Genomic DNA, 25,281 nt, shown 5'->3' with positions numbered 1-25,281 from the left:
TCAATTAATAAAACAAATTAATAAATCAAATTAATAAAATTAATTAAAATTATAAAAATTAAGATTAAAATTAAAATTAATTAAAATTATAAAAATTAAAATTAATTAAAAATTTAAAATTATAATATTAATGAAATTAATAAAATTAATTAAACAAATTAATAATTAATTAAAATTATAAAAATTATGACAGCCGACAGTTTGTCATTCTAAATTGTTTTATCCTCTTCACTATTTATCAATTCTTTGTTGCTCTTCTGCTCATCATCATTCTCATATCCTGATGATGGATCCCATTTGGGATTTGAAACGTTATACAAAAATCTTAAAACTGTGGACTCTCCGGTCATGAACTCAAAACATCCTATTTGTTCCAAGTCTGCATAAGAACTTACTTTCCATTTCAAGTCTAGAAGATAAGGGTGACAGAATAGCTTTTATTGATGGAAAGGGTGTAGTATGGAGTAAAAATTCAAGCATCGAGAATGCAAGAGTAATTGGTATCCAAGAAGGAAGACTCTACAATTTGATATCTCCTCTAGCATAGGCTTTGGTTCACATTGAAATCAGCCCATGTAAATTATGGCATAGAAGATTTGGTCATCTTCATTTCAAAAATCCTTCCAAATCTAAGCTCCATAGTAGATGGAATCCATGAATTGAAAGAAGATCACGAAGGAGTATGTAAGGTATCTGCATTGGGTAAGAATACCAAGAGACCATTTGGTGATTCACGATCAAAAGAAATCCTGGATCTCATTCACTCCGATGTATGTGGCTCTTGTTGATTTCTGGTAGCATCGGATCTACTCTAAGCATCAAAATTTGCAGGAAGGCTAGGACACATGTATTCCAAAGCCGTATTCCAAAATACCCAAAAATTGTTTTGGTAAATTCCACCCGGAGATAGTTTTATTAAAATAATTAATTATTTTTTATGGGTGCCTAAGTCTAAACTTAGTAAATTAAAAAAATTGAAGGGTATTAATGAAACTGGGCGTGAATCTTCTAGAAGAAGACGGAGATAGAGTCAATATGATCTGAGCCATTGATGAGAATCTAATTTGGGTCGTTGACTACTCAACTAGAAGATTATAAGAAGGACTTCGATGGGCATTTGGAAACCACATCGAGTGAGAGATTAGAGATCGATTTTCTCAAGACAACAGCACAGCAGTTGTCGGAGAAGTCATCGAGGAGATTTCTTGCAATGAGGGGCAAGGATAGTTTTCCGATGGAAGTTTTCCTGATCCGGAGAGTACAAGGCAGAGAAGGCATAGAGTAGTCCGAAGAGGCAGCGTTGGGCCACACAGAGACAACATAGAGCTACGTTGTGGCAGCGCAGAGCTTTAGAGGGAGTCTGTGTTTATGTTGGGGAACATTTGGGATCTAGTGACGGAGCCGGGGTGTGAGACCAGGAGACCAAAGGGCCGAAGTTTCCAGCGAGTAGAGGATCAAAAGGAGGTGCAGCACAGTCCCAGCAGCAGTGACGCAGTAACAGCGTGGGTGTGACACAGTACTGCGCAGAGACAGCGCATAGTCTCATCTCTAGTGCAGATCAATGCCGTATTTTCCAGTGACAAGGTGAGATCATCTCACTATCTCTTTGTCCAGTTAGATCTCTGTATAAGATTGCCAGTTTGGGCATCCGAAGAATTGTATTCAGAAACTACTGCATAATAATACAAACCTCAGTTGTTGCACCGGTTTTCCTGCATTGGGTTTTTCCAGGGACATTTGTCCAAAAACAACAGTGTCTCTTGTGTGTGTTATTTCTTTCTTGGTCAATGCTTATTTCCACATATTATTTAAGTTGTGAAGGCTACAGTTGTATTTATTTCGATGTTTACTGTATAATATTGAAAATAACTTGATTCAGTAGGAGAAATATAATCAGTTGTTGTAGTAGTGACTTGGGGATTCCGAATTTTCATAGCCCTATCACTCCTAAATCACTTGGAGGTCATATATATTATGTCACATTTATAGATGATCATTCAAGAAAGACCTGGGTTTACTTAATGAAAACCAAAAACAAAGCATTTACAAAATTTCAAGAATTCAAAGCTGAAGTAGAGAACCTTACAGAAAGAAGAATCAAGATACTAAGATCTGATAATGGAGCAGAGTATACATCCAAGGAAATTATAGCCTTCTGTAAGGAATCTCGGATTAAGAGGGAGTTGATAGTCCCATATAATCCCGAACAAAATGGAGTTGCAGAACGAAAGAACTGATCCATTGAAGAAAGTGTAAAGGCAATGTTACATGATCAAGATCTACCAAAATTCCTGTGGGGTGAAGCCACGAAGACAACAGTATATATTCAAAATCGAAGTCCCCACAGGTCATTGGACAACAGGGCTCCCGAAGTAGTCTTCACTAGGAAGAAACCAACTGTAAAACATCTTTGTATCTTTGGGTGTCTCGTATATATTCATATACCAAAGGACAAAAGAAAGAAGCTAAATCCATCAGGCATGAGAGGAACATTTGTTGGCTACAACAACTCCTCTAAGGCTTATAGGATCTACATAAAGGAAGGACACCATATAGAAGTAAGTCAAGGTGTCATATTTGACGAGAGTATTGCATTCAAGAAATCTAAGGAACTTCCCATGGACTCTGATGATGAAGAACTTCCAGTATTTGAAGAAGAAGTTAACAAGGAAGAAGAAGAATCTCATCATGAAGATGAGGGTCCCAGTGAACCCATTCAACCTGTGGTCCTTACGGAATCAAGAAAGAGACCTAACTGGTTGAAATCTACACTACTTGATGCAGAAGGTCATGGGGCAGCAAAAGGCTCATTTAGGGAAATCAAGAAACCCAAAAGATATTCTGGGTATGTTGCATACACGACAAAAATAATAGAAGCTGAGCCATCCACTTTTGAAGAAGTTGTCAATCATCAGGAATGCAAGGATGCCATGAAAGAAGAATATCAATCTATAATGAAGAATGGAGTTTGGGAGATCGTACTTGAGCCCGAAGACAAATTTGTGGTAACTTCCAAATGGATCTATAATATCAAACATGCAGCAGACGGAATTATAGATAAGTATAAGGCAAGATTTGTGGCTAGGGGCTTCTCTCAACAAGAAGGCATCGACTATGAAGAGACATTTGCTCCAACAGCGAGATATACAACGATTCGTTCATTGGTCTCTTTGGCAGCATCGATGGGATGGAACATCCACCAAATGAATGTCAAGACTGCATTTCTGAATGGAAACATAAATGAGGAAGTCTATATAGAGCAACCCTTGGGATTTGAAGTTAAATACAAGAAGACATATGTTTGCAGATTGAAGAAAGCTCTATATGGCCTTAAGCAAGCACCAAGGGCATGGTATGCCAGAATGGATGCATACATACAAAGAATAGGATTCACAAAAAGTTTTGTTGATCTAAAACTTTATATCAAGGTTGTAGATGAAGAACCTGTAATCATTCTTCTGTATGTAAATGATCTTCTCTTGACAAGTGTGGAAGGTTGAAATTTGAATTAAAGAATGTAAGAAGCAACTAGTAGCAGAATTTGACATGAAGGATCTAGGGTTGATGCATTACTATTTGGGACTAGAAGTCTGGCAAGGACCTGATGAAATCTATCTGGGCCAAGGAAAGTACGTGATCAAGATGTTGAAGAGGTTTGACATGATAGACTGCAAACCTATGACCACTCTAATGATCACAAACTTCAAGAGACTAAGGAGTTCTGAATCGATCCATGTGGATCCTTCCAAGTATAGACATCTGATTCGCTCATTGATGTACTTGGTGAATACTTGACCAAACATATGTTTCGGAGTAAACATTCTCAGTCAATTCCAAGTGGAGCCAAAGCATGATCATTAGATAGTAGCAAAACATATACTGAGATATCTGCAAGGAACTATCCACTACTGCCTGAAATATGATAAGAGGAATGATGTCCATCTGATTGGATATAGAGATTCCAACTAGGGAGGTAGCACGCAGGATGGAAGAAGCACTACCGGAAGATGTTTTAGTTTGGGATCCTCTATGATCTCATCAATAAGCAGAAAGCAAGACACAGTTGCTTTGAGTAGTGTTGAGGTTGAGTATGTTGCAGCCCGTGAAGTGAGCAGAGAAGTGGTCTGTTTAAGGAAGTTACTATCTGACCTATTCAAAGCATCGATGGACCCTACAATGATACATTGTGACAACACCAATTGTATACGATTTTATGAAGATCCAGTATTTCATGGAAAGACAAAGCATATAAACAACAAGTATCATTATATTCAAGAGCTAGTACAAAATGGTGTGTTGCAGCTATAGTATATCTCCACCGATGAGCAAGTAACTAACATATTAACAAAATCTCTTCCTAACAAGAAGCTTGTATACTTGAGAGACAAGATTGGCCTGGTTAATATATCCTCCCTAATTGAGAGGGAGAGATAAGCACATCATTCTTGTCTTCACTTGGGAACACAAAATGGAATATTGGGTAACCATTTGGCATTTGATACTCTTTGAGGATGAGGTAGGGCATCCGAGATAAGAGTAGTCGTGGACCGATATTCTTTGAGGACTAGCTATCCAAGACAAGAATAGTCCAAAGAAGGTCATACTCGGTGAACACCTGGGTGGAGCATGCACCTTGAGAGACAATGATAATGGTGTTTATAAATCATTGGTCTCACTAGCATTTGTGCTCTGATCTTGTGGAGAGATAGAGTTGTTAGTCAAGGCTTTGTTATGTGACAATGTTGGTTGATATGATGCCAGACAGATGGGTTACCAATTTGACTCTTCTTATGAGATCTCTTCAGATTGAGAATGTCCATGTACCATGCATGAATACCTCCCTAGTTAAGAGGGAGTGTTGAAAAATGTGTAACTAGGTTTAGTTTTCATATAGATGAAATGTACTTTTGATTCTTGTAAAGTGCAAAACAAAAGATAAAATATTATTATTATTATTATTATTATTATTGAAGCATGGGTTTCATGCTCAAGGTCTTTTATTTTATAGGTCAACCACCCATTGAGTGCTTCTAGGGTTTGTCCTAGATCTAGAAGTCAAAAGAGTCATTGTCATAAGTTGAAGACCCCATCAGACACATTGTAACTTGTATAGAAAATTATTTTTGTCTTAAAAGGTGTCCAAGTCAGACTGGAAATTGGCAAGTCGGCCTAAAGGAAGAGCCACATCCACCCTTGCAGAGCCTTTAAATAGAAGAGAACTCATCCTACTTGAAGCACATTAACTCACCACTCATTCTAGTGAAGGAAGAGGAAGAAGAAGGCAGTGAAGAAGAAGGACAAAGGAGATTTGTTTTTGGGATAATTTTCTCTCACACGTGCTAAGGAGTTTTCTCTCAAAATTTCATGATTTTCTTCAATGGAGTTACTCCCGAGACATGATCTATTAAGATTGTCCATGTATGATTCATCAAGGGTTTCATAGGGTTCTTCACGAATAGCTTCTACAAGAATAGTCAAGAATCACAAGCTCCCCCTAACAGTATGCATGGTCTCCTTTTTGGCAGAATTTCATCATCAAATACTTGGAATATCATATATGCCAAAGATGTCTTCATCAAATCAACAACATGTGTTGTTGGCTTGAGTGTTCAAGAGACTTTCTGATCCAATTTGCTTCCTTCTCCATACTTGTGTAACTTTCTTTTCTGGCTTGGTAGTCATGGTTTTAGCTTGTTTAGGGACCCAAGTCAAGTTACAATCACGAGCCATATGTCCAATGTTATGACATTTGAAGCACTCCATCTTGTTCATGAATGAGGAATCATGACTTCTTCTTGCATAGTTGGTTCTAGGGAGCTGATGGGGACCATTATATTTGCCCTTGTGGTATGCCCTACAATCCTTTGCCATGTGCCCAAAATTTGTACAAGAATAGCAATAACCAAAAAATATACTTTGGTACCTGGAGGATGGAGATTGCCTTGATGTACTTCTAAAGTCATTATGCCTTGGGATCCTTTGATGATATCCATTGCCTCTAGCATCCTTGGCAACATCTGCATATCTTCTTGGAGTAGGGTTTCTTCCAACGACATCTTGACTCTTCTCCTTGCCTTTGCTGGAATTGGGGGCATCAATATTTCTTCCAAGCTTCTTCACATCCTTGTGGTATGAAGAATTAGGGTTTGCATCATTCTTGCTTGAGGGTTCACCTACATAGCCAAGACCCGATTTATCAAGAGGAGATCTTTGATGACTTAGAAAGTCATCTAGGGTTTGAGAGCTCTTTAGACTCTTGTTTAGATGATCAACTTCTTTTCTTAGGAGATTAATTTCTTCTTCCATCATCTTCCATTCTTCGTCCTTCTTTGCTAGATGATTTTTCATTTCTTCCTTCATCTTGGTTGCTTCACATGACTGGGCCTTAAGTGAAGAGGCTTTTTATCTTAATTTGGAGATGTCATCATCCTTTTCTTCTAGTTGGCATATCATGGTGTTTCTTTCCTTTTCTGCATCATCAACTTGTCCTTCTATGAGTGCCAAAGCTTCCATCACCTTCTCAACTCCTTGTGCTTGTTTCTTTGCTTCTTCTAGTTGAGATCTAAGGGAGGAGACCTCTTCCTTGTATTGACCAATTTCTGCTTCAAGTTTGTTCAAGATCTTGTGTCTTTGTTCAAGGTGGCTTGACAAAGTGTCTTCCTTTTTCTTTGCTTTATCCAATTGATTTGTCATGGATATGACTTCTTACCAATCTCTCTTCTTGTTTTGATCACAATCCTCCTTTAGCTTGGTGAGCTCCTTATCTTTTTCTTGAACCTGAAGCTTGAATAGGTCAACTTCCTTCCTTGTCTTGTCAAGGTTATGGTCACCATCTTGTAATTGCTTCTTAAGCTCCTCATTTTCCTTTTTCAAACTGTTAATCTCTTCTAGGGCAGCTATAAGTTTTGCCATGAGATTTTCTTCGAAGTCTTCTTTATTTTCTTCATCTTCTAGGTCTTCTTTGGCCTTGATATCTTCACTCTTGTTTTCAGCTTCCTTAATGGGTTCTAGATTTCCTTCTTGGTTTCCATCATCTTCTTGACTAGCAATCATGGTCAATGCTCCTTTTGAGTGAAGATCATGAAGTTTGCCCACAAATCTTTTGTTGATGAACATTTTTCCACTTTTGCCTTTATAGGATCTAGTAGCCCATTCAAGATTGCTTTTATCACTCTTGCATTATACTCCTTGGATTCTTCTTCCATCATGCTTTTAGTAACCATTGATTCCCAAACTTCAACGCCTTGAGCCATTAGGAAATTCCTCATTCTCACCTTCCATATATCAAAGTTTCCATTGAAAAATGGAACTTTCCCAATTTGATTGTCTTCAGTTTTCACGGATGAGGAAGAGACTTCTTTAGAAGGATTGGAGGCTTTCTTCCTTGTCTTTGACATTTGTGTTCTAAGAATCAACCTTCAAGTTGTTAGGCTTATTAGCGAAGGTATTGGCTCTAATACCAATTGTTGGAAACACAGAGAGGGGGGTGAATCAATATTTCTTTTCAATTGTTATTTTTTATCAGTTAGATCACATATAATTAGAACACAAAATGAACAATGATAGAATAAATAATTTTATTAATCAAATATATTGACAATAATAGTGTAGGGCTCCAACCATAGATGAAGACACCAATCTTCAATTTCCCAGGCTCCAACCTATATTATGCCAAACTCCGACTTGGACTTCCCAAGGCTCCAACCATGTCAATTTGAGGCACCAACCTCTAAGGCTCCAACCCTATCTCTGGTACAAGCTCCAACCTGATCTCTTGAGGGCTCCTAGCCTCTAGGGATCCAACCCTATCTTCCAAGGCACCACCAACCTTGTCTCTATGAGGTTGCAACCTCTAGGGCTCCAATCCTCAACTTCAATTCGTCAAGATGTGTTGAATTATTTTTCACAGCTCCCACTATCCTCTTCAACGAGCCCTGTCTATCTTCAACAATGCCTCCTCCAAATCACTTCGTCAATGGCAACCTTGTCTTCTTAGAAGGTGTCGCCACTGCTCTTCATATTACCCAAACTAGATATCCAAGGTCACCTTATGATGACTTTCAATGCATCATTATCTCCAAGATGTCTTTGAGGTATCTTCAAGATGCTTCAACTATCTTTCAAAGTTCCACACAAGTGACTAACCACAGGTTTATAACTAATCCTCCACAAGAGACTGTTCACATATAGTTTTGAGCTTCACAACCACTAATCTAAATTGCAATGGTAACTGTAACTCCAAATTATAGATTCGAGGCTTATGTCTTTTTACCTCAGTTCTGACCGAGCTTACAAGAAACTGTTCTTCCTTGTAGCCTAGAACCGAGGTGTAGTTTTTCTTCATTGTTCCGATCTCCAGTTCAAAGGTATCCACCACAGAAGAATATACTGAAGTTTTGTTGCTATAACTGCAATCAATTAGTTATGAAGTATGGAGGCTTGACTCAACAAGTCAGAGGTATGGTGGCACCCAAACAGGTATGAGTTTTTGTATATCTGAGCCACTCAAACAGGTTCAAAGTCTTCCCTCTATCTAGGTCAAGGTCTTCACTCAAAACAGGTTCAAAGTCTTGAAAATAGGTACGTGATGTATATACACAGGTCTAGGCTCCTTTATACTGGTCCAAGTCTTGGTTCAGCTAGTCCGAGTCTGATCACAAGGCTGAAAAAAGGGTTCCTTCTATAACACCTTCCAGCAAGCAATTCGGGTTTTGTTCAGAAGTCCGAGGTAGTGAACATTGTTCTGGTCACAGGTTCGAAGGTTTTTGTGTAGCCCTTTGTCACAGATTGACAGGTTTCCAGCCCCTAGTCACAGGTCCGAGGTACTGTTAGTAGTCTGAGGGTTTTCCTTGATGTTTTATAGCTCCTTGTCATAGATTTTTAACCTAATCACTTGTCTTCAAAAACTCCTCAGTGGTTCCACAGTGCTACAATAAGTTTCAGCAATATAATCTGAGTTCTCTTGAGCTTCCCCTTAAGAAATTGCCCAGACAGTTATATCTTTTTATCCTCCTCGACCTAAGCAGCAGTCTCCTTGTTCTCCTCGGCCTTTTGTCTTCTTCAGTGCTTCATATCCCTGAATTCTTGCCCGAATTGCAGATCAAAATGAAGTGTTTAGACGTCTATTTATAGTGCTTTCATCTAGACATGAAGGGACACGTCTTGTGGTGAATAAGTTGACTTATACAGGTAGGCATAGGTCGGCTAGGGTGACTAATATATTATATTATCTTAAAAAATCAATTTCTCCCAATCTAGAAGGAGTTAAGAGGGTGTGTAATAGCTCATTGGAAAGCCTCTACACTCATATGCCAATTCTACCCTTAGATAAGGTCATTTGATCGTCAATAAAATAATATTTGTGAAATTGTCATCACTATTTCATTTAGGCAGCTTTTAGAATTTTATGTCTAGGACAGAATTTAGGGCTTCTTCACTTGTGTTCTCCATTAGCATAGGCATCCTTATTTCATTAAAGACTATGAGCATCTATCAAGGAGGGCTTGTCATCATATAGATAAGGGCTAGGGATTCATCAATGTATATTATTATGTTGTGGCATACAAGGTAAAGAACATCATGAGGCTAGGACATGTTATCAAGGATCATTATAAATTGCCCTAGGGTTGACTTCATCAATGGATTGACCTCATATTGTTTTATGTAACATATGCACATAGGAATTTCTTCTAGGGTGAACATGAGGATAGGGCAACATCACGCATCACAAGAATATTTTCCATCACAATCAATGCCATATTGACATCAATGACAACCTTGACCAACACTACTAGGAGGAGTGGAGATGTTGCCCACCGTTTTTACTCCAACACCTAGAGTTATGGGAGGACTATGCGAGTCACGCTTCCCTAGACATGTGATGATGACTGTTGGATGTCTACTATGAAATTATGCTGATATAGTTGACGATGTCACCCTTGAGGTTATGAATGGTTAGGCCAGTATAGTTGATGCCATGGCAATTTCTAGTGGAATACGGATAGGATGGGAGTGAAAGGCATTAGGGACGTTAGGATGATTCTAAAATAGTTGGGAGCCCAGTTGGAGCAAGGCATGACTACTATAGTTGTAAACATATAAATGTTCAAAACGCAAATTTTAAAGTGTCCTCACACTAAACAAGAATTCAATCACGGAACACAATCCTTACATAATGATACTAATCGCTAAAATAAATATTGATATACTATATAAACCCTAACTTTGGGACGAAGTTTTCTGAAGGAGGGGTGTATGTAATGACCCACCTCGAATTACAGTGAGCATAGGAATATTAGCATGCATATGATAGCTACATATGCATGCATGGCATGTACTGCACTAGTATACATACTAGCTAATAATGAAAATGTCCAAGTATAGCACACTGAATTAATTATTGAAGTAAATACCTAACTCACCAGAATATAATGATTATATTGAGTGAGAATAATTGATATGTATACCACCATCATAATATATAACTAATACAATATTCAAAAGAAAAACATATATGTATATATACTAAGTGGCTATAATGATTGTTTAAATATAGATAAATGAATTAATATAATTACTAATTAAATAAACCTATGAAATAAACACATTTATTGCTCTAATTAAATAAAACTATTAAATAAATACATTTATTGTTGTAATTAAATAAAAATATTAAGTAAACATATTTATTGCACTAATTAAATAAAACAATTAAATAAAAACATTTATTGCACTAATTAAATAAAACTATTAAATAAATCTTGATAGTTATATTTGAAAAGGAAAAGAGTTGGTGAACTGACTCAATTCAACTAAATCGGATATGGTGATAAATATTATTGTATAAATGTTAAAGGCGACCGCCTGAAAAAACAAAGGTCATTAAAAGCCATTCATCACCAACAAGGTAAGGAAATTATATTTTAGTAAAAAAATTGATGTTGAAGCAGTGGGTGGCTTTGGAAATATAAGGAGCGCGAATGAGGTAAAGAGGGGGGAGATTGGGATTTTGAGGAAATGAAGGGAGTGTAGAGAGAAAGTGCGGAGAGAGCCACGACGAAGAGGAAAGTCGCTAAAATGAATCAATAGGATGAGCCTGGGGCTCGAGACTTAACGAACAGATTTGGAAATTTGAGTAATTGTTCTTGGAGCTTTGGGCATGGGGTCCAGAAAACGTCAATTTCGAAGTCTTCTAGATCCGGGAACTGAATAGGTTGATCCCAGATAGGCTGGGAGGAAAAGTTTGGTTTCGTAGCAGGAGCGGGAGCAACAACATACTAGAATCACCTTCAAACGGGATATTCGAGTCTGTATCTATAATTAAATTGGTGAATTTTGGTGATTGGCTGGTTAATTATAAAATTAAGGGCATTATAAGCATCCAAATTTACAATATATCCTCATCGTAACACTACAATACCCTTTACGATATACAAAGTGCATTGTTTAACCAAAACATTGGTTATTAGAAAAAATAAGGTAATTTTATTAACATCAACAAATGACCAAAATAATAGAACAATGGGTCTAAAAAGTTGTTAATGGTGATAAGAAATGGGTGTGCAAACCTACAAGCTAAAAGCTAAAAGAGTAACTTCATCAATGACTATAGCAATAGGAAAAATAAAAGTAGATGACTATATTCATCAATGCAACGTAAGAGTGGCCTACTTCTAGAAGCTTTATGCATCTACTTAGTGCCAAGATTCACGTATATCTCTTATCGATGAGGCTAACCTGCATATCTATAACTAGGTTGTCAACAATAGAGAGTATGTGGCACTAGGAGAATACCCCCCCAACTGTGATATAACCACATGCATGGGATGTTGGATGTTGTAACACAGTTTGTTGTGGCAGCAAAAAAATTATTGAATACATTACTCGATTCATATGCCAAGGGGTTTTGAGTAAAAATAGTAGATCCCCACATATCTTTGGTATTCAAGTTTTCCTGCGAATAAATAATTGTTAGCAGAATGTTTAGTTCTTTTTTGTTTGAATATGTACACTATAAAGATAATTATGAGGATCTAAGGATATGAGATAACACAACTCTATTGTTAGCTGTTGGGGTTACTTTGAAAGGGTTCACACCATCTTTGGAGGTGCTTGATGGGATGTGGGGTGCATGGTGTATAGATAAACCTGGGTTGTGCCATGACGGACATACACATGGGAGGTTAGCTTGCTCATTGATTGCTAGACCTGTTTATGGATACCTGTGTAGTAATTTTCCTTGGAGCGTTGAAGATATAGACAACTTGATGACATTCTCCATGATGTGGACATGGAGAACAGGTGGCTCACTTAGAGGACAACTTGCCTTGGAAGAGGAAGATTGAACATCCTGGAGGAGGGCATTGAGCCCTAGATAGCATGGGAATACTTGGTTTCTTGCATGGAGGTTTATACTTAACTTGATCACACTTGGCTTAGGAGTGATCATGTAGGTGAAGAGGACCCTCAAGAGCATGTGGCTTAGGAGGAGTATTGAAGTTTTAAAGGCTTCAGAAGGTAAGAGTGTTGGACACATCTCATAGAGTGTTCATGCCTTGCAGCCTTGCTTGTTGGACATGCATGCCTTGGAGCTTGACATGTGTCACCTTGAGTTAGAGAACTTCACTATGGACCTAGCTTCTTGTAGTTAAATTGCTTAGATTGGACAAGGTCCACAATATATTGTTGACCTCCCCTACAGCTCACATAAATAGAGAATGGGGGGAACCTTTTTAATAACTCATTCACCTCACACTTGTACTAGAGATGTGAGTAGTGGATTGCGCGAGTCTCTCTCTATATTCTTTTTTATTATATTATTTCTCAACGTCTTGGAGTACTAGGTTCTTGAAGGAAGTCCAAGGGAAAAATCTAGTGTTAGGGTTCTAAGGAGGCAAAGAAGCTATGGTTTGTGATAAACACTAGAAGGATTAAAGAAGCATTGTATCTTGTAGCTCTTGTGATGAAAGACTAAGGTTTTGGGGAATCTGGAAACCCCAGCGCTACTTGTTATGCTTGTTGAGGAGAAAAATAAAAGGAGGCATCTCGCATGTGCAAAGCAGGGCTTGCCAATGCCGATGCTATTGATGAGGATTCATGATAAAGTGACCAGAAATGGTTAGGACTAATTCTTCCTTTCTTATATATATATATATAGATGAAATTTCCACCTGTCCGAATATTGTGTACTTGTAGATTTAATTCTCAGTTTATGGTATCTTCATGTTTGAGTAGATTTCAGTACTTCTTGTTCATGTTAATTTGACAAAACATATAGCTGAATTGGTTAGGTGATTTAACACATATATTGAAGATAGAAGGGAAAATTTGCTGCTGTAATAAGACATTTCTGCTCTGTTATGTGCCTAGAAAAGTGTGCCCAAGGGGCTGTAACACTACAGTTCAAGCACACTTAAATGGTATTTCATCTCTTGGCTTGCAAGATGAAATTGAGTTGAAAAGATGTGAAATACTACCGCTGCAATATTTCAGATCAGCCCTAAGGCTGAAAGTTTATAGGAATTGGACCCAGGAATTTCCACATCTAGAACTCCAAAAGCTCTATTTGTGCCCCCATATCAGCTAGATACAAATTACAAAATGTCAAAAACGTTTTCCAATACAATGATTATCAAAGCTAAAAAATGCAAACTCACTGCTGGAGGTAGATCTTCAAAACCAATTTACTACTCACATAATAAATCAATTAAACATATATAACTGTAATGAATTTTTTTGACCAACTATATTTCATTTCTACACAAAAGAGACGTCCCTTATCTTTGCATCTTACCGGTTTGTCATTCTGAACAAGAGCTATAAGTGTGCCAAATAAAGGCTTCCCTGCATACAAAAGTTCATATTAAAACCAGTATATGCCTCGTTGACTGGAGTTAAAAGAGAGAAAAATTAATATTAGCATCAAATAGCACCACAAAGAAAATAAAAATCTAATGTAGTATGCACCAAGAAATGAGCGTTGAATTAGACTTTCAAAGCAAATAAGGAGACAATTCAAAAGGGGCTGCCAAATGCACATACTTCACAGCAAGAAACAAACTAGCGTTTGCAAAGTCATGTCCACGGTGAACTCTAGAAGAACAAAGGAAATATAGTATGGGCTTAATTGCATTAAATGAAGACCAAATACGCAATAAAAATCATATAGCTATAAAGCACAAAGCTTTCACAAAGTCATTTAAGAGATTACAAATCTCAGCTAAGACCTTAAGTCAATGTGACTGGTACCTGAAATATTTTTCAACACACATATGGAGCCTGAAATAGTGAGCTGTGTGATTTGTACCTTTGAACAACTAGAGTGTTAATCCTCTCGACACATTTATGTAAAATTAATGAGAAAAAAGTTGAGATAAACCCTAGGACAGAAAGATATGAAGCAAATAACAAGTTCGATTAAAGATGAGAAACAAAGACTCAACATGTTTACTGTGAAGATATGATGAAAGCTACAATAGATATTAAAAGAGGTATGTCTTAGCCTGTTGAACTGGTGAGCTTGCCAATTGGCATCCAACCAGTTGCATTGGAATTATACATGAAGGTTGGATTTAGCTGCACAATCGATTTGGACATTTTCAACAGAACAGAACAGTTAGAGTTAATTCCCTCCTTTGCAAGAAAATGATTGGTAAAGAAGGCTTTCATATGTGGGGTGATCCATGAGGCAAGGATGCAGGAAAGTGGTTATCCTAGAGGGATCTTACTTGCAGTCAAAGAAACTCATACAACATTCATTGGAAATGTACGTGTTTGGGTACAAGTGGATGATTCGATAGGCAGCCAGCAGTGTGTGGGGCAGGATCTGACTAACAAGCATCTACTTTAGTTCGAAACAATAAAGAGGCAATGTATTTACTGTTATGATTGGAAAATGATTATAGCATATAAACTATCTAGAGCTGATAAAATTCACCTTAGTGTTTGTTGAAAATAGGCATCAAAAGCTAATTATGGAGAGCTAGAGTTGCCCCTCACCATACAAATATGAAGGTGCCAATTTACTTAGCTGAATTATTATTACAATTCAACAACTAGATTTGATACATAAAGGAAATTAATGTTGGGTCTCAATGAGGAGCACGTTCGGAAGTGTTGTCGCCTAAGATGTACACCTAAGCGTGGGAAAAGTTTTCAACCCCACAAGGTATAGTCTTTAAGGCACAACGCTCAGAGAAGGGGCTGTCACCTATTCCCAACTCTCTCCATTTAAGCTCTCTCCTAGGCAAGCTATGGGGGGTAGTCCTTAAAGATGATTAGAAAAGGAAAACTTGTTGAAACAACAAGTTCTAAGAGATAAAAGGTGATGCATCATCGCTCAATATAACTTCAATTAATGATTAATTAGTAAGTATAAATATGAATGAGGAATGTAAATATTAAAGATAGATTCAATTAAAACAATATGGCATTCAACAAGATAAATAATAGACCAGTGCCTTGTAACAATGCTCAAATAAAATCACAACACTTGCAAATAAGAAATGGCCCTTCAAGTTACAAGATTGGCAATGCTGCAAGACAAGCGTTAGTACAAGAGATCAAGGGACTATGTGCAAATAGAAATATGAGTAATAAGACTAAAGATAGAACTTGCAAGAGAAGAAAGCTTGTACTTCAAGTAAAAAATGCTTAATAATAATATGATATTCAAAAGACAACAAGCATGAAATTGACAAGGACAAAGATGTAAGGTCCTTAATTACATACATAAAATATATACGTCTATCCTAACAATTATGCCAGAATCTACAATTTACCTTGAATTTATCATTAACTAGACACAGAATTTGGAAATAAAATGCAGAGGAATATCTAGAATTTAGCTTGGAGACGTTTCCCAATTCGCTCCCGTGACCAAAAGACCGAATCCTCCCAACCAAGCTGAGCACAGCCTTGGTACTCAGCTCAAAAATACTTCCCAATTGGAGTATTTCGGTCCCCCATGCCCAAAGACTTCAAGAATAATGGAATCCCCAGCTCTGATTCATATCTCCTATTCTCCTTCTCGTCCTCTTTCCAAAAAATCCTCTCCTTCTCTGCCTCTGCGTGCTTGGATAAGTAACCCTCCTAGGTGGTCACCTCCCCCCTCAAATTTGATTTGGCAAATTAACTTTACATGTAGAGTGAGGTGAGGATAAGCATATAAATCTTAAAGTCATTGTCATGTTCTAAACTTTAATGATTTTATCTTTTATAAAATTTAATAGTATTTTATCTTTTATTAAAAAAAAAATGTAATAACAAATTCAATAGTTATCGAATATTTATGATATTACTCTAAAATTTTCAACTTATATAAATATATGTTTATATACATATATATTAACAATAGTTAACTTATAACTTTAAACTCTATAATGATCAATATTTATATTAGAATGATTGGAATTATAAATTTTATTTAACACCTTATAAGTACAAAGTGTTTCATATGTATCTTTTGAATGTTGGATTTTAGGTAATATACCTCTTCTCAATAATCTAGGTGTTTAGTCCCTTCTTATTCATTTAAACATTTTTCCTAATTATTTAATAAGTATACTAGTGCAAGACATGTGATATGTGCATATGTAGCTATCATATGCATACATCGTATGCATGCTAATACTCTTTTGCTTATAGATTGAAATGGGTCATTACAAAATATATGAAGTAAAGCTTGCAAGTAAATAATCAGCCCACATTTCCAATTACAATAACCAATTGCAATACAAAATATGACAATGTTGGATGAATGGATGCATAACTAAACTATGTGATATTCAAGATATCTTGGTTAATTCTAATTGAATGCCTAATCTATGGAGAAATTTCCTCTCAATTCCTCAAAACTTGGTAAGGATTGAGGTGAACTGCAAGAAGGATATGCAGAGGAGGTGCTTCATCTGTCATTAACGATACCCACCTATGTTTCTTTACAGCCTACGTGCTTTCCTTCCTTCAATGGCTTAGCCACAAGAGAACTGCGAGGTCACGTGTTTGAACATTTTCTTCAAACTCAAATTTCTTGAATTGAATGACAATTAGGGAAGTTGTCCTAAAATTTCTATCAACCAAACTTACGCTTGGAGGAAAATTTTAAACATGCAAGCCTAGATCTGATATGCAAACATTAATGCAATGCTTCAATGAGATACAATTAGAATAAGATGCTTCGAAAAGTGAAATGCCAAGCAACTTATAATCAGGATTATGATAAGCACTTAGAACACAAAATTATAATTAGACTAGCTTATAACAATAACCAATGAAGCATGTAAAAATTACTCAATCAAACAAAGTGAATGACGGAAACGACAATTAGATCAAAGCATTAGAACAATAACTCAAATGTGTTAATAGAAAGTGCTCTTTAAGGATGTTTCTTCACTTATAATATGCCATGACAAATAAAGCTAGTGAGAATTATATATCAAAGCACAAGTAGATGATGGCAAATGAGATTGCTAATTAGATCCAATTAGGGAAATCAGAAGATTACAAAAACTACTTTAATCTAAGATACAATTGAGATTAAGACAACAATTACTAAAATGCAACTAGATCAAATAGCCAATCAAATTACAAGAAATAATTAAATCAACTAAGAAATAAAGCCTCGATCTAACAATGACAAAATGATGCAATTTCAAGAGATTAGATCTAAGATGCAATGAAAATGAAACTAATACTAATCCTATGAGAGTAAGGAAACAAGTTAGAAGTTAGATCTAGAGACAAAAAACAACAAAAAACAAAAAAAAAAACAAAAAACTAATTTAGGTGAGATCTTCCTTGGACAAGGGAGAAATGCTACAGAGATCTTGAAGAGATTCAAGATGCAGGACTGTAGACCTATGGCTACTCCAATGATCACCAACTGGAAGAAGATTGATGTATCAGAAGATAAAGACATTGATCCCACCTTGTACGGGCAGCTTATAGGATCCCTGACATATCTGGTCAATACCAGGCCAGATATTTGTTACACTATCAACACCCTCAGTCAGTTCATGGTGGAACCCAAGAGGATGCATTGGGCAGTAACCAAACATGTTCTCAGGTATATACAAGGAACAGTCGAGCATGGACTATTGTACACCCAAGGCAATGACATCAGGCTAAGTGGGTTCACTGACGCAAATTGGGCTGGAAGTTCAGTAGATCGGAAAAGTACAACTGGGTATTGTTTCAACATTGGATCAGGAATGACCTCCTGGTGTAGTAGAAAACAAAAATCCGTGGCTCTGAGCTCAGTTGAAGCAGAATATATGGCAGCTAGCACAACTTTGTGCGAAGCCATATGGCTTAGGAAATTGCTTGTGAATCTATTCAGGAGAAGGATGGAAGCGACCAAGATTTTGTGTGATAATCAGAGTTGCATCAAGCTCTCTGAGAATCCAGTATTTCATGATCGGTCGAAGCACATTGATATCAAGTGTCACTTTGTCAAAGACTGTGTCCAACAAGGGGCAGTATAGTTCAGGTACACTCCTACAAGAGAACAAGTGGTAGACATCCTCAACAAGGCTCTAGGAAGAACAAAGCTTGTTTATTTCAGGGAGAAGATGGGGATGGTGAAGAATCCATTTCAGTAGCAGAAATCGATAAGTATCGGGAGTTGCAGTGCAGCAGTGAGCAGTGGCAGTGCTATGGGCAGCATGATGTAGCATATTGAGAGGGATCTACAGTACAGATGTAGCAGTGGCAGTGGCAGTGTTATGGGCAGCAGTACAGGACGCAGCAATGCAGTGGATGTGGGGCAGTAGGCCAAGCATCAGCATAGAGGACCAATGCGGAAGATCAGTGTGATGCTTCTATGGTGAAGCATTGCTAGAGCACATTCCTCGCTAAGAGAGGCTAAGGCACATGAGATATCCAAGACCTAGAAATCGTTTGGAGAAATCCCACTCGGATGAGGAGTTATTAAAATAATTAATATTTTTAATGGGTTCCTAAGTCTAAACTTAGGAAAATAAAATTATTAATGGGTATTAATAAAGATAAGGGTGAGAAGCTTCTAATAGACGAGGATCGAGACTGTTTTAATCTTAGTCGTTGATTAGAGAATTAATCTCAGCCGTTGATTCATCAACAAGAAAAGTATAAGAGAAGACTTGAGCATTATTTGGAGACATACTGGGAGATACTCAGTATCCCAAGGAAAATCGATTCTGAAAGAGAAGGAGGTCGATTTCAGAGGGAGAGTTGCAGGGTGGAGGAAGAGGGGGGCATCAGCAGCAGTCAATGGCTGAGGAGGAGGTCATGCAAGGGCATTGAGAGACAGCGCAGAGGGAGACGCAGCCCTCACGCAGGCTGACGTAGAGGGACGTAGAACCACGCAAAGTGACGCAAAAGTGACGCAGAAGTGGGAGAAGGGTCTCCAGGGTGTCAGAAAGTTTCCAGGGGAAAGTCTCAAGTGTTTTCTCTCAGTTTCTCTGTAAAATCATTCCTTGTAAAGCGATTGTTGTTGAAGATTAATAAAACCCTCATCTGTTGCACCAGTTTTCCCACATTGGGTTTTTCCGAGGACAGTTGTCCAAAAACAACTATGTTGATGTGATTGGTTCTTGTGCATGTATATTGTTGTTATTTTCTCTATGTAATTATGTGATAACTGCAGTAGAATTTATTTTAATGCTTGCTGAAGGGATTTCGTAAATAACTTATTGTGAAAAATAAGTAGGCGAAATAAATCAGTTGTTGCAGTAGAATTTCGAGTTAGAAATTTTCATAGTGCTTGGCCTCTGAGACTGCGTAGTGTGCAGTCACTGGCTTGCCCAACTGCGCATTGCACAGTTTCAGGCCTCAAGCCTCAACACTGGCCACTCAAACTACGCAATGCACTGTCTCTTCTCTCAGCCTGCCCAGTTGAGACTACGCATTGCGCAGTCTCAAGCCTCTAGCTCACTCCTTGGCTGCTGAGACTGCGCAATGCGCAATTTATGAGCCTTAAACTATCTTCTTCAGCCAAGAACTGCACAATGTGCAGTTTATGAGCCTTAGACTGTCTTCTTGAACCAGGAACTACGCAATCTTTTCCTTCAGTGACTGAGTTGCTACCTTGATCTTGTTGAATGAATTGTTTTTCTTGAGCTGATTTATATTTGCCATGAGTGCATCTTGTGATACAGGTACTGCAACTTTTTGAGCTTATCTCTCTTTTATCAGTTGTTGTCATCATGCCACCAAAGAGATCTGCCTCAAAAGACACCACAGAGAACAGCGTCAGTGAAGTAGTTGAGAGTACCCCTGTCACCATGCTAGTTCTATCAGACACTCAACTCTTCATTAAGAAAGATTCAGATATCACATGGCACACAGTAAAAGATGCATTAACGACAACCAATTACAAAGTAGATCTAGAAGACGGATAGGTTTATATAAATGTCCAGAAGTCAGGATTGCATAAGATTACATGCAGGTTCTCGGTCTTCCCTTGTGCAGACATTATCAAGTGGATCCTGCCACACATAGACGCAAGAGCATGATCCTTAGCAGTGTCAGTGGACAAAGGCTTGCCTCATTCATGGCACATGACTTTTAGTTTATGTATCATTTGCCTTTGCCAGAAGCATACATGGGCTTCTAATTTTATGCAGTCACTAATTATTTGAGCACTAAAGATGTCATCAAAGGTTGGGTGAAAGGGCCATCCAAATTCTGCCAGACACCTAGCAACACTTATAAGACCAAATCTCTCATAAAAGCATTCGAGTACTTGATAGTTTTATGTTGTCAGATTTATGGTCAAAAGAGTATTGAGACCTTTCCCGAAGGCTAGGCATATTTGCGCATCAGATTGTGAAGGAAGGGAAAGAATTCAACTCATCAAATTTGTTGGCCCAACAGTTAAAGATCCATGTGACTAATTGCAAGTACCCTCTTAAGTGTAAGCAAGCAAAATTATATATGTCTACATATTTCTTGGATGTGATACGTGCTCAAAATTCTTTTCTTGGCATGAGCTAGACATGGACACCGAAGGAGCCTGCTGTACATATTTACTGCAAGTTGCTTTCAGAGTGTAGCTACAAACGAGTCATGAAGAAGTTGACCGATAACTTCCTCATAGTGTTGTACAAGATGATTTTTGAGGAGGAGCCACCCTTGCGTATCGTGTGAGGCAATGGAAGCAATAGCAAAACTTGCCCACTGGTTTGCCTCATCAGATGGCACTTAGCTCAAGGACTTCGGTGGTCATAAATCTTCTCATTTGTTGCCAAGGTATGCCACCAACAAATTGGTCATGCAAGAGGTAGCTTACCATCTTTCCACAAGTTTATCAAGAGTCTTGCAAAGGAAGAAGAAAGCAGCTTCGCCTGCTCTTCCTTTACAAATTGGATCGTACCAAATTAAGAATCTAAAGGATGCGGAGACCGAGGGCAAAGAGTTAGAGAACTTCAAGTTCAGTCTTATGGAATACCACCCATACGATCCCGGGAGTGTTTTCAAGCAACATTGTGCAAAGATACATTTCAACTAGCCAAGCAGGACTTATTCTAGACCAGAGAAGGAAAAGATCAAGAATTGTTATAATGCCTCCAAGCCCCACGCACCAATCAGCTTTGCAGGTCCATCGCAGGTTACTCCTCGGCAGGAAGCCACTCTGGAAGTAGAACCATCAGAGAGGCGCAACCGAATATGCGCAAAGGCCAAGAGGAAGGTTGTGCACAGTCCAACAAAAGAGAAGAGTTGCAAATTCAAAGCAAATCCAATTATCTTGAAAGCAACAATGGCAACATAAAGAAGGAAGAAACACAAAAGGCAGGAGGAAGATTTAAGGCAGAAGGAAGAACAAGACCAGAAAGAGCAAGAAGAGAGGTAGATACAAGAAGATGAAATAAGGAGAAAAGAAGAGGAAGAAACAATATTGAAGCAAACCGAAGAAGAAGAGCAGAATCAACTACTTGAAGAAGAAAGCAAGCAGTCGCAAGATAAAGAACTTGCCCAGGAAATTGATAGTAATTCAAGACATGGAGGTAGAGCCAGAGTAGCAAAATCAAGATGTCGATCGCCTTGCATGCAGCAGATCACCACTCAGTCTCCCCCTCCTCCTACAAAAGGGCAAGCTCCATGTGAGGGAGAGAAAATTGCTCCTCTTGACGAAGATCCAGTGATGGACATCTATAGTTTAACTTTTGATGAGTTGTAGAAGAAGATTGTATAGGCAAGAAAGAATCACTTTCCGGATGACCTCACACATCCTGCTTTTATCAAAGAGAAGGTGATCGTCATGGACACCAAGAAAAATCCAGAAGCGACTATTGTAGCCAAGTTGGCCTTTGATAAGTGTCGTAGCCAACTTGGCCTTTAATAAGTGCCAAATCAGACAGTTAAGTGCCAAGTCAAACACATAATATTTGATGGCCGAGAATAGACAGATGGCGAAGAACTTAGAGGCTGCAAGGCAACAGATTGAACAACGCTAGGCAGAGGTTCAAAAAGCAACTCTCACACAAGTGTACTTAGAAAAACTCAAGGCAGTCATACTTGGTGAAGTATCCACATTGGGAAACAGTATGAGGAACCTCTATGAGAATTTAGTCATCGTGCACAAAGCAGTTGTCTGCTTACATGGCATGCAGCAAAAATCTCGAGAGAATGCAAAAGCTCTCAAGGTTGTTCACGTAGTTATTATTGTTGTGCATGAGTGGGGAATGTAGTATAGAGGTGCACCTCCTGAGTTGGTGAAGAAGACAAGGCAGCGAGCTAAGTTAGAAAAGGTTGAAGTTCGGATGCTTATCCAAATCAACAAATAGCTTGGCACTTTCATCACCAACATTCAATCCTCTTATGCGCGGTTGTATAATAGTGTGGATTTCATGGTGAAGTCACATAAGATCCCTTCAGTCGGCACACTCACCGAAGCTAAAGGCAGAAATAAGGTCAGACAGGGAGTTGAAGAAAACTTGGACCAGTTCAGTTTGCTACCAGGGGAACCTGGAGGTAAAAAGACATGAAATGCAAAAGTATTGGCCCTACCAAGATCAACACCATTTTGTTCTTGTTGAAGAAGGAAACTCAAACTGGCTCCAAGACTGTGTACCTAGATGCAATGAAGGCTAGACTCCGCTTTCAGCCTTACCCATCACAAAGTTTGAGGGAATCATCGCATAGTATAAATCTTGGCATCGCTATGTGACCAAAGAACTACAAGTGGAAGCAGTTGGGCTAGAGTTTCCCCAAACTCAAGCTTGGCATGTTGTTTGTCTTATTAGGCTTGTTTTATTTGACTCTACCCAATTTTGTCCTATATGGGTATTTGTAATATTTGTATTTTAAAAAAATTATAAGTGAAAGTCCAAGTGTTAATTTTTTAATATGAAAGGTTATTATGTAAAAGGAAGTCAAAGAGTCATGAGGGAAGTCAAAGAGTCACAAAGAAGATGAATAGGCATCTCATATGTTATAAATATACCCTCATAACTCATGTAAAGATCTTTGGACCAGTCTTTTGGCTTGGGATCAAAAGCTTGGGAGCATTGTTGAGAGTCTCGACTTCTCCTTTAGCATAGAAGGATTATCTTTCTTTGGAGAAGCAAGTGTTGGCTGCATGTTCCACTATTGGGACTAGTGGTTTGTCAATTGTAAATGTATGTTTGGAGCTTTCACTTTTAATAAAAGCTCAGAGTCAACACATCAGGCATATGTCGTTGATGTAGTAAGACTGTTCTTGTTATGTTTGCGATATGTTTATTTCATTTATGCTAACGCTTATGAACTATTTCATTTGCCTTAGTCTGAATCTTGTTGAATGTGTGTTGTTATGTTATTTCAATCGTGGTTATCTTGTGAACTAAGATGTATACATAACTTATGATTCTTTCACTGCTTGTGTGTCCCTTTTAAGCTAAGTTACGTATACATCTTTCACTTGTTTCCGCCAAAGTTACATATACATCTTTCCATGTTGTTATTGCAACCAAGGCACACTCTTGAAACCCACCACTTCGGCAATCAGTTGTATTCTGATTGGGACTTCTACTCCAAACGGTGTGGGGTCTAATTGGGACTTCACATCGAGGAGACCCCTGCACCTTTTGGCGGCCTTCAGCACCGTCAAGAGATATATACAAATTTATTTACAAAAAAAATTACAAGTGCTAAATCAAAGGAGTATGAGTACAACTCTGCTCCTTGATTAGCCAATAGCAAGCTCTATATTAACAGATCTATCCAATAAAAGCACAATATTTGAAAACATAGATTGATATAAAAGATTTATCACAAGCAATGGGCTAAGAAACCCTTGCAAAATTTGTTAGATAAATCTTTGATAGTAACCAAAGTAGGCTCTTCAACTTCTATGTCATGGAAGTTGGTTCGTCCAACCAAAAACGTCCCCTAAACCCCCAAGATCTGAATATTAGAATGATTTCTACACACTTCAGATAAAAATTGTTAGATCACAAAGAGTTAGATAACACAATGAAACAAATGATCTAGAGATACCTACTAGATCTATTAATTTCAAAACTGTTTCTCCAAAATCAAATACTAATGCAAGATACTTGTGCAAATAGTAAATCCACAAACTGGCTAGTGAAATAACAATAATTTAGATTTAAAACCAATGAAGCATTAAGAACAAAATTCATAAAGAATTTACCATACAAGATAGAAAAGGAACACCATCATGAAATGAGCCCCAAAGACTTCTTTATTATTCATAAAATATTTCCAATACAAAACTGTATCAGAGCTTCAATAGCCAAGAGCTTGATTTTTCCTGTTACAAATGAGGATTTTTGAGCTCAATTTATAGAAAAAATGAGAGATCTAGATCCCCCTCCAAGTGAAAAACGGCTAGGTCCAACGAATTGCACAAATTTGACTTGATCCCAGAAGAAGACATCTAGTTGAAGGTTTGATCCATGCCAAAATAATCATGACCCTTGATTGAGTTTGATTTCCCTTGATGATAGCACTGGATTGGCCCAAAAATTTTGATCCTGGTCCAAAAAATATTTTTTCCAAATTTCTTTCTCAAAAAATTTTCCTTCAAGTTAACCAATTGGGACGATCTCTTTAAAAAATCGATTTTTCTGGGTAATTAGCTGCTTTTTTGGACCAACAAATTTCCTGTGGGACTTTTCCTGCTTGATTAATGGAGATTCCTTTCTTGGGAAAGTCCATGTCCTTTTTTAATTATTTTTCACTTGGAGAGAATTTTATTTTCTCTCATTTTAATTTTCTAACCAATTTTTGGCTAACTATTTTGCCATCTTTTGCCAGAAAATAGAAAATATGACTCTAAAGCGGTAAAAACATATTTTT

General features: G+C 37.7%; 1 protein-coding gene across 2 annotated transcripts in view; it reads right to left on the bottom strand.

Moving 5' to 3' along the window:
- The window catches only part of IMPL2 (inositol monophosphatase family protein), a 322,520-nt gene that overhangs the window by 193,735 nt on the left and 103,504 nt on the right, over nucleotides 1–25,281 (bottom strand). For both annotated transcript variants that reach the window (XM_089458438.1, XM_089458439.1), the window contains exon 4: nucleotides 13,793–13,842. In XM_089458438.1, coding sequence (XP_089314564.1) covers nucleotides 13,793–13,842 — 50 coding nt within the window. The remainder of the gene's footprint in view (nucleotides 1–13,792; nucleotides 13,843–25,281) is intronic.

The sequence above is a fragment of the Pinus tabuliformis genome, chromosome 7, assembly GCF_031772625.1.
Source record: "Pinus tabuliformis cultivar Carrire ecotype Pingquan chromosome 7, CPIR1, whole genome shotgun sequence".
Lineage (NCBI taxonomy): Eukaryota > Viridiplantae > Streptophyta > Pinopsida > Pinales > Pinaceae > Pinus > Pinus tabuliformis.
This window is presented reverse-complemented; position numbering and strand designations above follow the sequence as displayed.